At 65.2% G+C, this 16,242-nt stretch overlaps 5 protein-coding genes across 5 annotated transcripts in view; 2 read left to right on the top strand and 3 right to left on the bottom strand.

Moving 5' to 3' along the window:
- The window catches only part of AMSG_05376 (electron transfer flavoprotein beta subunit), a 1,284-nt gene extending 881 nt beyond the window's left edge, over positions 1–403 (bottom strand). Inside the window, exon 1 of the mRNA XM_013902348.1 lies at positions 236–403. Coding sequence (XP_013757802.1) covers positions 236–382 — 147 coding nt within the window. The 5' untranslated portion in view covers positions 383–403. The remainder of the gene's footprint in view (positions 1–235) is intronic.
- A 611-nt stretch (positions 404–1,014) lies between these two features.
- On the top strand, positions 1,015–2,094 carry AMSG_05375 (glutaredoxin 3; the record flags this gene model as incomplete). The annotated part of the gene is made up of 1 exon (XM_013902347.1): positions 1,015–2,094. One exon carries the CDS (start codon positions 1,015–1,017, stop codon positions 2,092–2,094), a length of 1,080 nt encoding a protein of 359 aa, XP_013757801.1.
- A 207-nt stretch (positions 2,095–2,301) lies between these two features.
- Positions 2,302–5,564, top strand: AMSG_05374 (uncharacterized protein; the record flags this gene model as incomplete). Its single annotated transcript, XM_013902346.1, has 2 exons — positions 2,302–2,449; positions 2,690–5,564. The coding sequence occupies 2 exons, from the start codon at positions 2,302–2,304 to the stop codon at positions 5,485–5,487; spliced, it is 2,946 nt and encodes a 981-aa protein (XP_013757800.1). The 3' UTR covers positions 5,488–5,564.
- Positions 5,498–12,218, bottom strand: AMSG_05373 (stress protein; the record flags this gene model as incomplete). The annotated part of the gene is made up of 5 exons (XM_013902345.1): positions 5,498–10,565; positions 10,732–10,785; positions 11,212–11,358; positions 11,427–11,978; positions 12,072–12,218. The coding sequence occupies 5 exons, from the start codon at positions 12,216–12,218 to the stop codon at positions 5,514–5,516; spliced, it is 5,952 nt and encodes a 1,983-aa protein (XP_013757799.1). The 3' UTR covers positions 5,498–5,513.
- Positions 12,219–12,925: 707 nt separating this feature from the next.
- Positions 12,926–16,242, bottom strand: part of AMSG_05372 (leucyl-tRNA synthetase) — a gene marked incomplete at its 5' end in the record, with an annotated part of 3,725 nt that continues 408 nt past the window's right edge. Inside the window, one exon of the mRNA XM_013902344.1 lies at positions 12,926–16,119. Within this exon, the coding sequence (XP_013757798.1) occupies positions 13,090–16,119 (3,030 nt within the window). The 3' untranslated portion in view covers positions 12,926–13,089. The remainder of the gene's footprint in view (positions 16,120–16,242) is intronic.

The raw sequence follows: 16,242 nt of genomic DNA, 5'->3' as shown, positions 1-16,242 counted from the left end.
GGAAGGGGGAGGGAGGGAGGGAAGATGGATGGGGGCGGGGAGAAGGAAGGCAGGATAGTGATGCGGGTGGTGGTGGGGATGGGGGAGGGAAGGGAGGGGGTGAAGAGAGGGAGCAGTGAGCGAGAGGGGGGGATCTGTGGCAGTGACGGTGTGCGACTGGGCGGTGGGAGGGAGGGGGGAGGGGGGGGGGGAAGGGCATGGGGGGGAAGGACAAAGGGAGGGAGCGACGGCGTACAGCAATCTCACAGAAGGGGTTGAGCGAGTGCTTGACATTAACCGTCTCCACACCGGACTTGTCCGGCTTGACGCGGACCTTGACGGCGTAGTCAATGACGCGCTTGACGCCCACAAGGACGCGGCCGAATGCTCCGTTTGCCGCCATGAGGTGGAGAGAGGGAGAGGGGATGGGTCAAATTAGCATTGCGCAGGCGCAGAGATGCTGGTCGGGTTTGGGTTGGGGATTGGGTGGCAATGGTTGTACCTGGTGCGGTTGGGATCTGGTTGCGCAGACGCAGAGGTGCCGGTCGGGTTTGGGTTGGGGATCCGGTTGCAATGGTTGTACCTGGTGCGGTTGGGATCTGGTTGCGCAGACGCAGAGATGCTGGTCGGGTTTGGGTTGGGGATCCGGTTGCAATGGTTGTACCTGGTGCGGTTGGGATCTGGTTGCGCAGACGCAGAGATGCTGGTCGGGTTTGGGTTGGGGATCCGGTTGCAATGGTTGTACCTGGTGCGGTTGGGATCTGGTTGCGCAGACGCAGAGATGCTGGTCGGGTTTGGGTTGGGGATTGGGTTGAGGATTGGGGGACAATGGCTGCGTCAGCGCAGAGTTGGTTGGTTGGTTTGGGTCGGGTCGTGGAACTGCGACACGGAGAGACGGCGACACGGCGACCGAGTCGGAGAGCTCAGGGCTCGGGGCTCGGGCTCGGACACGGACCAAGGTGCCCTCTCGGCAAGAACAACACTTGACGTCGTTCTTCACTCACACCCACTCCCTCACCGTTACACCTACACAAGATGTCGTCCTCGGAGATTCTGCGGCCGACGACCGAGGCTGCGGCCAAGGCTGCGCTTGCCCAGGCCGGCCCTGTGGTGGTCCACTTTGGGGCGGCGTGGTGCGGCCCGTCGAGCCAGATGGAGGCTGTGGTCCACACTGTCCCTGCAGAGAACGTGACCCATGTGCGGGTCGAGGCCGAGGACGTGCCGGGCCTCTCGCTTGCGCACAACGTGGTCTCGGTCCCCACCTTTGTCGTCTTTCTTGCCGGCAAGGAGGTCGCCCGGCTGGAGGGCGCAAACGCCCCGGCCCTCGTCCGCATCATCAACGAGGCCAACGCCATGAGTGCTACCAGCGGTGCGGGCAGCGCTGCGCCTGCGGGCGGCGCGGGCAGTGCTGCGCCTGCGGGCGGCGCGGCGAGCTCCGAGGAGGCGGCCAAGGCTGCGGCCAAGGAAAAGAAGAAGCTCGAGCGGCGGATGCAGGGAATCATCGACTCGGCGCCGGTGGTGCTGTTCATGAAGGGTGAGCCGAGTGCGCCGCAGTGCGGGTTCTCTCGCAAGGCGATTGGTCTGCTGCAGAGCGTGGACGTGGGCGGTGCGCCGGTCGACTTTGCCTCGTTTGACATCCTCTCAGACCCGGCGGTCCGGCAGGGCCTCAAGACCTACTCCAACTGGCCGACCTTCCCGCAGCTGTACATCTCGGGCAAGCTTGTGGGCGGGCTCGACATCATGGCCGAGCTCGCCGAAGATGACGAGCTTGCGCCGATGATTGCTGCGGCGTACGCCAAGCGCGACGCGCTCAACGCCCGGCTCGCCGAGCTCATCGCCTCGCATCCGGTCATGGTCTTCATCAAGGGCACGCCCGACGAGCCGCGCTGCGGCTTCTCGCGCAAGATGGTGACGCTGCTCAATTCGACAGGCATCACCTACGGCTCGTTCGACATCCTCTCCGACGACGACGTCCGCCAAGGCCTCAAGACCTACTCCAACTGGCCGACCTTCCCACAGCTCTACGCCCACGGCAAGCTCATCGGCGGCAATGACATTGCCCACGAGCTTGCCGAGGATGGCGAGCTGGAGGCTGCACTTGCTCCTCCCTCGTAAAGCCGACCAGTAGCCGATCAGTAGCCGATCAGCAGCCGATCAGCAGCCGATCAGTAGCCGATCAGTAGCCGACCCCCCCCCCCCCTCCCCCCTTTCCTCCGTTCATTCCCTCCTGTCCGCAACGCCCACCACTTTACCCCATTCACGGAAACACGCCTCCCCCCCCTCCCCCTACCCCCCCCCCCCCTCCCTACCCCCCCTACAAGCATGAGCTCCATCAGCCTCACCCCCGAGGAGCTTGCAGTGTATCCTGCGGTGTTCCAAGAACTGTCTGGTGGAAGCGACGAGGGAACCATCTCTGGCACGGCTGTCCTCCAGTTCTCCCGTGGCACGCACCTTCCTCGGAAGACACTCCGTGCTGTATGGTCTCTTGCGGATACCACTGCCTCTGGTGATCTTTCTCGGGAAGAGTTCTATCTTTTTCTTCGTCTCATTGCTATGGCTCAGGCTGGTCTTCCACTTGATGCTGCTGCTGCTGCTCGTTCCGATCATCCTCATCGTCCGCTTCCTCGTCTCCTTGATCCGCCCTACTCGCAAGCGGACCAGGCTGCCTGGGAAGCTACCTATGCTCGCTTGGCTGCCGATGCTCCCCAAGGTCCCTCGGCTGCGGCTGTTCTTGCCGCTTGCGAGGCTGCTGCACCTGCCCCACTCTCCGACAAGGACCGATCCCGTCTGCTCAAGCTCGTCAAGGCCAGCCCCGATGAGCCCATCGACAGCGCCTCGGCCGTCGTCATGCAGTACCTCGCCCACCAGCTCCTCCACACTGGATTTGCACTCCCCAAAAAGTTGCCGGACACCCTGTGGCCGCGCATGCGCTCGGCCATGTCCGACTCGCAGCCGCTCGATCCGTCGGCGGGGGACACGACTTCGGCGCCGGCACCGGCACCGACGCCGACGTCGACGGCGATGCCTGCGGCCAAGCCGCTGCCCAAGCCACTGCCGCAGCTGAATCCTGCACCTGCAGCAACTACACCCGAGCCCGCACCTGCGCCTGCACCCACTCCTGCGCCTGTGCCCGCGACCGCCACCGCCCCACAGATTGTCGACTTTGACGCCTCGCAGTTTGAGGTCGTACCCAAGAACGCCATGTTTGTCATCAACGAAATCGTCGACACCGAGGTCGGCTACGTCCAGGATCTGCACTACATTGTCAACGAATACATTTTGCCGCTGCGGGCGGCCAAGTTTGTGGAGAACTCCACGGTCAATGAGATCTTTATGACCATCGAGCCGCTGCTCGAGACCAACACCATGCTCATGAACGACTTGCTCGCGGCGCGCAAGGATGCGCCGCAGGACCAACTTGTCGCCGCCATTGCAGGCGCTCTCATTAACGTTTCGCAGTACCTCAAGATGTACTCGGACTACTGTAACAACCAGGTCAACGCGCTCAACTTGCTGGACAAAGCCAAGAAAAAGTCGGCCATGGCCGCGTTCTGCGACACCCGCGCTGCCGCCGCTGGCGGCCTTGGCGCCGGCGACTTTCTCATCAAGCCCATCCAGCGCATCTGTAAGTACCCGCTCCTGCTCCGGGCGCTCCTCAAGGAGCTCGGCCCGTTGGCGCCTGGCCGTGCCGAAGTCGAGCGTGCCTTTGAGCTCATTTGCGCCATCGCCGACGACATCAATGAGAAGAAGCGTGACAACGAAGCCAAGCGCGGTGTGGTTCTTGCCGCCAACTCGATGATCTCCGCGCCCAAGGGCCTCGTCAACCCGACCCGGCGCCTGGTCGACCAGGGCCCGTTTGTCCTCAACGGCGAGAAGGAGCGCTACTACTTCCTCTTCAACGATCTGCTTGTCCTCACCAAGCCCAACAAGGAACGCTACAAGTACAAGCTCTCGCTCATCCTCCGCGACCTCGTCATCAACGACGACGCCACCGAGCTGCCAACCTTCCAGCTTGCCGACGTTCGCCACGGCTCCAACTACGTCATCACACTCCCGACCGCCGGCGCCAAAAAGGCCTTTGTCTCTGCCCTTCGCACTGCGATGGAGACCTTCAAGGCCCACATCGAAGACCTCAACAACCGCCGCCGGTCAACCTCGGTCTCGCTCCCGCCGCCGGCCGTCGATGATCCGCAGTACCGCACCGCCGCCGCCGCCGCCGCCCTGGCCTCGGGCGGCTCTTCGACCGGAGGCAGTCCAAACCCGGCCGCCCGCCTCGGCGACGGCGACCTTGCTCTCGAGTTTGACGACACCGCCACCGTCTCGGCCTCGATCCGGGCTGCCACCATGTCGGCCTCCAGCCGCGCTCCAAGCGCCGCCGCTGCCACTGTCGGCGCCGCCGCCGCCGCCGCGCCTGCGGTCGGCCGCATCAACGCCGCCCGCCCTGTCGCAGACTCGTACTGCGTAATCGTCCTCGGCGAGGAGCGCGCCGGTAAGACGGCACTTCTCAAGCGCGCCGCCGGCTCGCCGTTTGAGTCGCGCTACACGACGACGCCCGATCCGCGCGAACAGTTCAACGTTGTCGCCTCGCTCGACGGTGTACAGAAGCACATGCGCCTTCACGAGGCCAACACCAACACGCTCCCCGCACTCACTGCCGCATCACCGGCCATCCACGGCATTTTCCTCGTCTTCTCCATCGTCTCGTCCTCGTCGTTTGCCGTCGTCTCTGACATGATGGACCACCTCCGCCGCATGGGCGCACCCACCCGCGGCCTGCCCATCATTCTCGTCGGAACCCATGCCGACAAGGCTGCCCGCCGTGTTGTCCGCTCAGAAGACGCCGTCGCTCTCGGCGACAGGCTCGGCGCCGTCTTCCTCGAAGCCTCCTCGCTCACGGCCTCCAACGTCAACTTTGTCTTTGAGCTCATGGCGCGCAAAATCGCCGCCAAGGCTGGCCCGGCTCTCGCCAACGCCGCGTCCTCGGCGTCGCCGCTTGCCTCGTCGTCACCATCGATATCGATCGCAGCACCCGGTGCCGGCGCCTCCATTGCCGCACACCGCGCCGCTGGCGGCTCGAGTGCACCGCGGCGTCACTCGTCGTACGGCGGCCACTCGATGGCGAGTGCTGCGACTGCCGCCGGTCGCACCCCGGCCCACCATCCGATGAACCGAACGTCGTCCAACCCGCTGCTGGGGCACAATCCGCTGCTCGGCCCGACGCCGGCGCAGCACTCTGCACACACCAGCCCGCCGACTGCCTCGCCGCCGGCCTTTGCGCCTGCGCCTGCGTCCAATCCTGCGCATGCTCCACCGTCGTACTCGCCGGTGGCAGACCCGGCCCACCGCCCGCGGTCGATGTCGTCGGTCGGCGCGAGCTACACCGCGCCCGTCATTAACGACTTTAATGTCAACCCCAGGCTTCTCTCGCAGCAGCAGCTCATCGACCTCGTCCTTCGTCTCCAGGCCAACATCACGGCGTGCCCGGCGAGCCACACACCGGCCAAGTAACCAGGCATGCACTTTGAGTTATCGGTTTACGACACGACGCACCCAGCACAGCAGCCCTTGTTCGCAACCACAACACCGCCGCTCTCGACCACATACGGCCGGACGGCTGGCAGCATCTGTGCAAAGGTGGTGCCGTCGGCCGGCTGGCCGATGGCCATAAACTTCCACTTGCCAGCGCCGGCGGCCATGGGTGCCGCGTCGAGCTCGTCAAACTCGCGGTAGAGGTGTCCGAGAACAACTGCGTTCGTCGCGCCCGGCCCGGAGCGGAGCAAGTCGAGCTTGGCCACTTCGCGCTCGTCAAAGCCATCCGAAACGTCGGCCATGCGGATGTAGGTGTGCTCGACGCGCGGCCAGTCGTTGACCTCAAAGCCGGCAGCGACAAAGAAGATGTGGCGGACCGAGAGCGGGACGTGATCGAGGTTGATGACAAACTGCTCGTCGTCGACAACTTCGGCGGCGATGCGGCCGTCGACAAACGAGACACAGCCTTGTGCCGCCGAGTTGGTGTTGCCCGACCACACGACCTCGGAGAGGGCGGCTTTGTCGTCGAGGAGCAGGGCGCCGGCGGTGAGGCGGAGCGAGGCCGAGAGCGTGCCTTGCGCCCCGTCCCATCCGAGACCAAAGACAACCTTGGATGCGCCCTCAAAGGTGAGGATGTCGCCCTGGGTGAGGGCGAGCGAGCGGGCAAGGTCCGACGCCAGCCGTGGCTGGAGGACCGAGACGAGCTCGACCGGCGAGGCAACGACGCCAAGAGCCTCACCCACGGCCTTAAACTTCCACCGCCCGCCCGACTCCTCGTCGCGGAAGAGCAGCGCGGCGAGCTCAGCACAGTGCTCGCCGCGGAGGGCCGAATCGAAGAGTTCGTAGGCGGCAATGTCGCGGTCGGGCTCCGAGGCGATGGTGGCGTCGGCGAGCTTGACGGTGAGCTTGTTGAGGGCGGAAAAGTCGGCGCCAAAGGCAGTGAGCACAAACATGACCGTCATGACCGAGTCCGGGACGGCGTCGAGGCGGACGGCGATGCGGTGCGGCGCGTTGAGGCGCGGCTCAAAGAGGACCGAGCCGGAGCAACCAGCGGTGGTATTGGCATCGATGCGGCCAACCGGCCCGCCGCGGGTGTCAAAGACATACGCCGAAAACTCGAGCGGCGGGAGGGTCGAGCCGGGCGCGAGTTCCCACTCGGCGACCACCGTGGCCGACTGCGAGCCGTCAAAGAGGACCATGTCGCCGGCGTTGAGGGCGAGCACGTGCTGGGTCGCCGGTCGGACTTCGTGGCGTGACTGTTCCAGAAAGGCGAGCAGGTCGGCGTAGCCCGAGCCGAGGGCGTGGTTGCCGACCGCGCGGAACTTCCACTTGCCCGGCGACTCCGAGTCGCGGTAGAGCGAGGACATGACGACGGCGTTGTGGTCGCCACGGAGGTCGCCGATGTCAAACATGGCGATCTCGCGCTTGGGAGATGACGACGCGTTGATGAGGCGGATGTAGGCGCCAGAGACCGAGTCAAACGACGAGCGGAAGGCCGAGACCACAACGACAAGCTGCGCGATCTGCGGCGGGACCAAGTCGAGCTCGACAAAGAGCGCTTCGGGGTCGTGCGAGCCCGACGAGGGCCCGGCCTCGGCGTCAGCGCCGCGACCTTGCTCGCCCGAGTGCATGACCACACCCGAGTCGAGGAGCGACGGCGCGTGGACCGAGGCTGGCCACACTGCAGCCTCGCCTGACGCGTGCAACGCGTAGAGCGGCGAGTCTTCGGTCGGCCACCGCGGCGACCTCGCCGAGACCACGCCGACCAGCTGCTCGTGCTCGTCGAGGAGGAGGATGGCGGTCGAGACTTCAGGTGCAGCCAGCGGACTGTCGTCAACGTCCCACCCGGTGCCAACGATGACCCGGTCGGGGCCTTCAAAGGCGAGCACGTCGCCGCGGTTGAGGACAACGCGCTTTGGCGCGACCTTGCCGCGCTGGCTCTGAGCCCACGCGTCGACTACGTCTTGCGGCTCAACAGCACGGACGTGTGAGCAGAGCGTCTTGGCCTTCCACTTGCCCGGCGGGAGGAGCGCCGACGGCGCAGCCCGCGCCTGCTGCGAGAGCACAAGCTGCGACGCCGGGTCGCGGAATAGCAGGAGAGTGATGAGCGACGGCGCATTAACCTTGGATGACGAGGCTTCAAACGTGACCGGGTACGAGCAGATCTGCCGCTCAAACGCACCCGAGACGTCGGTGAGCGTCACGTTGAGCGAGCGCAGACCGCCAAGCCCGCTCTCTGTTGGCGACGAGGCCACAAAGACAAGGACGTTGGCTGTGAGGTCGACGTCGGCGAGCTCGATCTCGATGGTCTCTTCTCCCGAGCCCTGCGACGATGGACCCGAGAGCGACGAGGATGACTCAACGCCAGGCACGCCAGAGCGTGGGACCGAGTGGACGATGGCACCCGAGGCCGACGATCCATTGTCGGCGTCGATGACCTCGAGGATAGCGGAGGAGTCCGACACAGCGTAGCACGCAAGGGCGACAGGATCGACATCGGGTGCGAGGCCGCCCGAGCCGGAGCGGCGGGCCTCGCGCGACCAGGAGAAGCAGACTGCAATCCGCGAGGGGCCTTCGAACGAGAGAATGTCGCCCTTGCGGAGGGCGAGCGAGGTGGCGTCGACCGGAACCGGCGGCGCGGACGGAGACACGTCGTCGACCTGGATGTTGCTCGCGACGTCGTGCAGAGCAGCACCGGCGGCGCGGGCGGCTTGCGAGGCGGCGGCAAAGCCCATGACGTTAGCGGCGGCACCGGCAATGCGCGACATGAGCGGGAGCGGCGAGCCGCGGACCGGGTCACCGACAGCTTGGAACTTCCACTTGCCGACCTTGACCACGTCGCGATAGAGGAGGGCCAGGACAATGCCAGTGTGCTTGCCGCGCTTGTACGAAGCGTACTGGCCAATGTCGCGACGGAGGCCTGGATCGACGGCGGAGACGTCGGCGAGGACGGCCATTGTGGCCGAGACCGAGGCAAACGGGGTGGCGGTCCGGGACGTGTCGCCCTCGAGTGCAAAGACGAGGACGCCGACGTCGAGCGGGATGTGCGGGAGGGCGAGCTCAAAGGTGACCGAGCCGGTGGCGCCGCGCGGCGTGCGCGAGGCCGGGCCCGGGCCCGAGGCGTAGGCGACGGCGCCGTCGGGCGAGGCGCGGACGAGTGCCGAGACGCCCTGCGGCGCATGCTTGTTCGAGCCGACCCACGAGAGGAGCGAGCCACGTTGGTCGTAGAGGAGGCAGAGGCCACGCATGCCGGTCGGCGGACCGTCGAACCACGCCATGGTCACCGAGGCCGTCGATGGACCGTGAAAGGCGAGGACGTCCGACGGGCCGAGGTCGAGGACCTGCGCCACGTCTGCCGAGAGGTCGGCGGCGAGACGTGGCATGATGGCGTCGTATGAGAGGACTGTCGAGTTGTAGGCGAGGCCGAGCGCCTTGAGTGTCCACTTGCCGGTGGCCTCGTCGCGCGAGAGGACCGAGACGATGGCGGCAGACGTGTCTGGCGGGTACTTGGACTCAAAGACGGCCAGCGGCTGGGCGGCAGCACCGGTGATGTTGGTAAAGGTGGCGGTGGCGGCACCGACGCGGGCGCCACGGCCGCGGGTGTTGACCACCAGAGCGAGGACAATAAAGGCAGTCTCGTCGGCGACAAGCGGAAGCTCGACGACAAACTCGGGCTTGCCCGACGCCGACGTGGTGCGAGCCGCGAGAGTGACGGCGCCCGAGTGCGAGGCCGGCGATGAGGCGTCGACGGCCTCAAGCAGCTCGACGTCTTGCGAGAGGAGGAGCGCAACCGGGGTGGCATCGGCCGAGGCTGGCGACCAGCCGACAGCAAGCGAGACCCGGCGCGGGCCCTCAAAGTTGATCATGTCACCGGCGTCGAGCTCGAGCGCCACCGGAAGCGAGTGCTTGAGGTGCATCTTCATCTGCGAGAGGTAGCCGGCGAGCGGAGGACCCTGGAGCGGCGCCGAGACTGCGCGCATGGACCACTTGGCAAGGCCGGCGTCGTGAAAGACGACGGCGAGGACCATTCCCGACGCAGTGATGCCGGCGCCGAGGCAGGGCACAAACTCGGCGACCGGCCGTGGCGGGCCGCCCGACGTCGAGCCCTGGCGAAGCATGACCCGTGACGGAAGCGTTGACGCGGTGAGCGCGGCAAGCTCGGACGCGCCGTGGGCAATGACCGCGAGGGTGACGGCAGTCGGCTCGAGCTTGCTCAGCGCGACGAGCGCCGACGTGGTGCCACCGTCCGAGACAAGGGCATGACCCGAGCCGGCAATCATGCCCCACTCGTGCGGGACCTCGCCATTTTCGGCGTTGGAGAGAACGCCGACCACGGTGCCGGTGCTGTCAAAGGCGACGATAGAGAGCGAGAGTGGCGGAGGAACGATGGCGGCACCCGGCGTGTGCCACGAGACGTCGAGCTGGAGCTCGCGCGGTCCGCCGAAGAACACTACATCGCCCGGCGAGAGGAAGAGGGCCGAGTCGGGCACGGTGTCGAGGGCCGACGAGGCGACGACTGCTGCCAGCGCTGCGTCGTCGCGGGCCTGTGACGGCTGGACAAGGGCATGGAAGCGGGTGACCCACGAGACCGGCGACGGCGGGAGGCGGGCACGGCCGGGCTCAGCGGGCGCGAGCGCGTTGGACGCAATGTCAACCGCGAGCATGCGCGCGGCGAGGAGGGCGGTGGTGCCCGACGGAGGGCGGCCATGGGCCGAGAGATCGAGCGAGCAGAGGAGAATCGGCGGCGCCGAGGCGATGCTCGTGTTGTAGACGTTGACAACGGCACTTGACATGGCGGCTAACCCGTCATCGGTGTACGCCGTGAGCGCAAAGTACAGCTGGAGGTGCGGCTTGTTGAGTGGGAGCTGGCTGACCTTAAAGGCCTCGGTGGCGCCTGCCGGCGCCTCGGTCTGCTTCAGCAGCACCACAGACGGTAGGGCAGCATTCCGCGCCTGTGCTGAGTGCACCGTTCCCACAAGCTCTCCACTCGATGCATCGAGTGCCAGGGCCACGGCCGAGACCTCCACCTCTTGCGAGTATGTGAACGCGACGATAGCCTGAGGAGAGAGAGAAAGAGAGAGAGAGAGAGAGAGGGCGCGTGTGTAAGTGTGTGTGTGTGGGGTGTGTGTGTGTGTGGGGGGGTGAGTGTGGTGAAAATATTTTTGTGCAATGAGCACCCCCCTCTTCGTCGTCAACGGGGAGAGGAGGAGGCGGGAGGCGTACCGAGGTAATGGGCTGGCTGCCGTTGCCGAGGGTGACCACGACGCCCTTGTTGAGCTGGACAGCAGAAGGGGGGCGTCCACGCTCGACATATGTGTGTATGTATGTGTATGGTTTGTGTGCGTTAGTGTGTGTGTGTGTGCGCGCGTGTGTGTGTGTGTGTGTGTGTGTGTGCGTGTGTGTGTGAGGGTGGCGGTGGCTGGGCGTGGTGGTGTGGTGGTGGCTGGGTGTGGTGGTTGGGTGGTGGCTGTTGGCGTTTTGCGGTTGGCTGCTGTTGTGGGTGGCGCGGCGTTCCGGCGCGACGTTTGCGTCCGGCGCGCCTTTTGCGACACGCGATGGATAACCGGCTTTAGATGGGCAGAAGTAGGAGGATTGATGATTGTATGTGCATGTATGAATGTATGTATGTATGTATGTATGTGTGTTTGTGAGAAGATTACAACCCCTGCTGGCTAGCGATTGGGCTCGAACTGGACTGCAGACGATGTGGCGGCCATGGTGGCGCTGGCGCTGGTGCTGGCGCTGGTGCTGGTACTGGCGCTGGCGCTGGTACTGGCGCTGGCGCTGGTACTGGCGCTGGTGCTGGTACTGGCGCTGGCGCTGGTACTGGCGCTGGTGCTGGTACTGGCGCTGGCCTCGGCGAGGGCGTGACGGCTGGCGGGAGGGAGGGTGTAGAGCAAGGTCGATGGGGGAGAGACCAGGGCACCGATGGCGTGGAGAACAAGGACAGTGGCAGAGATGCGCTGAGTCGACTCGGTGCCGAGAGTGGCGATGATGCCGGCAAGCGAAATGGGCTCGGGGCTGGCGGCGACTGCGGCGAGGATAGGGGCCACGAGGTTGGCCAACGATCGGGCCTGACGCGGCTTTGCTGCGTCGGTCCCCGCCAAGCGGGCGAGCGAGGCAAAGCCTGCCGCCGGATCCCAGCGCGGCGAAACGAACGACGCGTCGGTGACGCGGTAGCAGAGCGGGTAGCGGCGCGAGACGCGGGCGACCATGCCCAGGCCGCGGAGGATGTTGAGGATTTCAGACGTGCGGCGCGGTGGGACGTCAGCATTCGTCGCAAGCTCGAAGATGGTAAAGGAGTGGTCGGAGAGGAGGGCATAGTCTGCGAGGGAGTTGGCTACATCCCGCGCGTACTTGAAAATCGAATTTTCCTTCCGCGGCTGCATACGGCGGCGGGTCCGCCGCGACCGGCGGCAACGGCGCGCCGACGGACGCTGTGCGGGCGAGTGGGAGCTCGGCTCACGGACCTCAAACGTGGCGCCGCCATAGCCTCCTTGTGTTACGGTTGACCGGGGCTGGGGTGTTGGCCCGGCAATGGGCAGGAAAGGGGGAAGATCGACCGCCAGCGGAATGGGCGGCGAGATTCGGCCGTTGTCCGGAGGCGTGGAGTCGACGGAAAGGGTAAAGTCAAAGAGCGAGGCAAGGAGCGGGTCAACCGAATAGGCAAGCAAGTTCTCTGGGGTCTCGAGCTCGCTGTGGAGTGGCATGGGCACAGATGTTGGTGGTACAGGGGGATGCGGTGGGGAGAGGTCCGATGAAGTTACGAGCTCGGGTGCTGCGCCAGAAAAGGCCTTTTGCCGAAAAACGAGTGTTTCGCCATCACGCCTCATCCTTCATCATAGTTCTTTGCCGCCTACGGCGGCCGAGGGCTAGCGACTCCTGGGTCGACCAGCTTGTCTACTAGCCGTATGTGATTGCTGGTGTGTGCGACATGCGGATGCATGTAACGGTTCGCGAGCTGGTGGCTTGACATGGGAGGCGGGGGCGGGGGTAGGGCGGTGGGGGGGGAGCCGAGCGAAACAAATATTTCCTTCATCAGTCCATCAACCCTACATCAAGCACATGGGGACATGGCAAGCGCAACGGGAGTATGCGGTGCTAGCCAAGCACCGCAATGCACACGAGGAATACGAGTATGAAGTGCTGGGCGGATAGCATGCTTTCGGGGCAGGTGGGGAGGGATGAGACAAGGTTGGGGGGGGGGGGGTTGACGTGGGGGGGGGGTTCCACGGGTCCACGTTGTGTGGTTTCCAGGAACGGTTGTACGGCAGCCGGCCCTGAGGGGTTTGCAGCCCCGGTCGAGGCAAGGACGCTGTTGCGAAGCGGTCGGCTTATGTTACATGGGTGACGAGGTTGGTGGGGTGCCAACGCGGGGTGGGGAGAGGTTTTACTCAAAAGCAAAGTCCGGCTCGCCCGGGAGGGCCTTGGAGTCGGCGGGCGCCTCCTCGATAGAGAGATCGTCGAGGGAGAAGGAGGCCTTGAGGAAATCCTTGACGGTGGTGAGAATGCCAAACTCGTCAAAGGACGGGGTGGATGCGAGGGCATCGGGGCCTGTGGCGTTGGCCTCAGAGACACACTTCATGGCAAACGGCATGGCCTTCTTCTTGAGCTTCTTGGGGATGGCGGCGAGCTTGCCAACAGTCTTGGCGATGGTGCGGTTGTCGGGAAGTGCGAAGGCAGACCCTTTGCGTCCGGCGAAGCCTCGGGCGAGTACATGGGGGCGAGCGCTTCGAGGATGGCAACCTGCCAGGGCGGGTACTCGCGGGCGACAAAGATGGTGCCCTTGGAGACAGTGACGCCCTCCTTGCGAGCGAGGCGGTCGAGGTGGCGGTGGCACTTGTGGAGGAAGGTGTTGATAAAGTTGTCCGCGGCGAGGATAGCCTGGTCCGGGGCGCTCGCGACGGGCCACGAGGCGCGCATGATGGACTCTGAGTTGCCGAGGAGGCCCCAGACGTGCTCTGCGGTGTGCGGGGCAAAGGGTGCGATGAGGAGGGCCTGGGCCTCGATGTAGCGCATGATGAGGGACTTGGAGGGGAGGGCGGCGGAGCCGAGGCGGTCGCAGTAGGCGGTGCGAGTCGACTGGAACTCGTGCCAGCCGTAGAGGAGGGCCTCGCGGTAGAGGGCGTCGGCAAAGGCGGCGTCTGTGGCGTGGATGGTGCGGTCGATGTGTGCGGCAAAGATGCTGTCAAAGAGGGCAATGTCGGGCGTGGCCGAGGCGTCGGCGTCGGCATCACGGGTGGCAAAGTCACCGGAGAGGGTCTCCTCGACGAGGGCGACAAAGGCGGTGAGGCGGAGGATGGCCTTGTTGGCGGCAGCCTCCTCAAAGTTTGCGTCGTCGAGACCGTCGCCGGCGTCGGCAAGGACGATGCGCGTGGCGTCAGCCGAGTAGGTCTCGATGGCGTCGCGGAGCGAGAGGAAGTTGCCGGTGTTCTTGGACATCTTGTCACCGTTGAGGTTGAGGTGGCCGTTGACACGAATGGCACGTGGCCACTTGTCCTGAGGGAAGATGGAGGCGTGGTTGTACATGAAAAAGGTGAGGTGGTTGGGGACGAGGTCCTTGCCCGAGACGCGAAGGTCAACCGGGTACCAGTACTCAAACTCTGCGCGCATGGCGTCGAGAGCGGCCACGTCGACGCCGTCTGCGAGATCAGACGTCTCGTTTGAGCCGAGGAAGACGTAGTTGAAGAGGGCGTCGTTGACAGCCTCGGGCGGGATGCCAGACGAGCCCGGGCTCGACCCACCAATGTCGCCCTGCAGCATGTGGGCGATGGTGTAGTAGGCCATGTAGATGGTCGAGTCGGAGAGCGACTCGATGAGCCACTCGTCGTCCCAGGGGATGCGCGTGCCGAGGCCGTAAGAGCGCGAGCAGGCCCACTCGCGGAGCCAGTCGAGGGTGGCCTCAAACTTGGCACGGGTATCGGCGTGGTAGGTGTTGAGGAAGGAGAGGTTCTTGGCGACGAGGGCCTTCCACTCGGGGTCGCCGTAGTTGAGGTACCACTGGTCGGCGAGGCAGACGACGCACTCGTCGCCCGAGCGCGAGACGACGACGCCCTCGGGCTCCCAGTACTTGAAGGCCTTGCCGTCGGCGATGAGGGCGTCGCGGATGGCATCCTTGGCGTCCTCGACCTTGGACCCGGCGTGGTCGCCGACGAGGAAGACGCCCTCATAAAAGCCCTTCTTGTAAACAATCTCCTTAGCCTCGTCAAGCTTCTTGCGGTCGTGCTGCGACTGGATCTTGAGCTGCTTGCACATAATGGGCGCGGCGAGGTTGCCGATGGACGGGATGTCGATGATGGGGACGGGCTCAAAGGGGAGGACCATCTCGTCGGTGATGCCAAACTTGGCGCGGAGCGCGTCCTTGCGCTTGAGGTCCTCGAGGGCCTGGAAGTCGTCGGGAGCGTCCGAGGGGACCGAGGTGACGATGCCAGTGCCCTTGCCCGGCTTGATGGTCATCATGGGGAGGGCGTAGACACGCTCGTACGAGGCGAGCGGAGCCTCCAGCGGGAGGCCGAGGAGGTCGGCGCCGGTGAGCGAGGCAAGCTTGTTCACCTCGCCAAAGACCGGCGATGAGTTCTGGAACGACATGTTGCGGGCACAGCGGTCGGTGCAGATGACGACCTCCGAGGCGTCGGCGTCGAGGGCAAAGGCTCCGTACTCGAGGTCCGGCCCGACCCAGCAGTTGGTCTGCCCGTACATGGTCTCCGGGCGGAGGGTGCCGGCGACAAGGAAGATGGCCTTGTCGGCGAGCGCGTCGAGGACACCCGACGCCGGCAGCTCGAGGAGCTTGAGCTTGATGAGGGTGTACTCCTGCGGCTTGACGCCCTCGCCGGACGAACGATCGTGGTCCATGCACGGCTGGCCGTCCTTAGGCGAGAAGACGCACGGGCGCTTGCCAAACTCGATGCGGTTCTGCGCCTTGAGAAGGCGGAACTGCCACCGGATAAAGGCGTCGTAGTACGGGTTGACGTCGGTGGTGTAGAACGAGCGGCGCCAGTCGATCTTGCCGCCAAACGCCTGCATGTCGAGCTGGCACCGCGGCGGGAAAAAGTCGATCCAGTGCTGGGCGTCAGCAAAGGCCGGAATGTCCTCGTCGGGAATGCCGAGCGCCTGCATGATGTTCCACTGGTACTTCTTGCCGGTTCCCTTGGTCTTCTCCTTCGACCGCTGCTTGCCCTTGGGCGCCTTGCCCGGCATCGACGACGACGCCACCGCGTCGGCGCCGTCAGCCTCGTCGGCGTTGTCGGCCTCGGGCTCGTCGGCCGGGAACACGGGCGGGTTGCCAAAGGTGGCGATCTCGTAGGCGAGCTTGTCGGCACATGCCTTGATCGGCATCCCGGTGCAGTGGAAGGCAAACGGCCAGAGGCAGTCCTTGCCCTTGAGCCGCTCGTAGCCGACCGCAAACTCGGTCTTGGAGAGCGAGAAGGCATGCCCCAGATGGAGCCGGCCGTTCATGTACGGGTAGGGAAAGGTGACCAGGTACTTGTTCTTCTCGCCGGCAGGAATGTCCGTCTTGGCATCCTGCTCAAAAATCTGTTCCGCAGACCAACGCGCCTGTGCCGCAGCCTGGATGTTGAGCAGATCGTCACGCTTCTTCGATGGCTTCTGCGTCTGCTGCAGGAAAAGGTCGTGCGGTTGGGTGAGTGGTGGTGGGATGGAGGAAAATTGGGAGGAAGGGCAGGGTGTGTGTGTGTGTGGTGGGGGGTGGGGGGGGGAGGAGGTGGGCGGAGGGGC

The sequence above is a fragment of the Thecamonas trahens genome (assembly GCF_000142905.1).
Source record: "Thecamonas trahens ATCC 50062 unplaced genomic scaffold supercont1.23, whole genome shotgun sequence".
Classification (NCBI taxonomy): domain Eukaryota; order Apusomonadida; family Apusomonadidae; genus Thecamonas; species Thecamonas trahens.
Note: the sequence above shows the minus strand (reverse complement) of the source record. Positions and strands in the feature narration are given on the sequence as shown.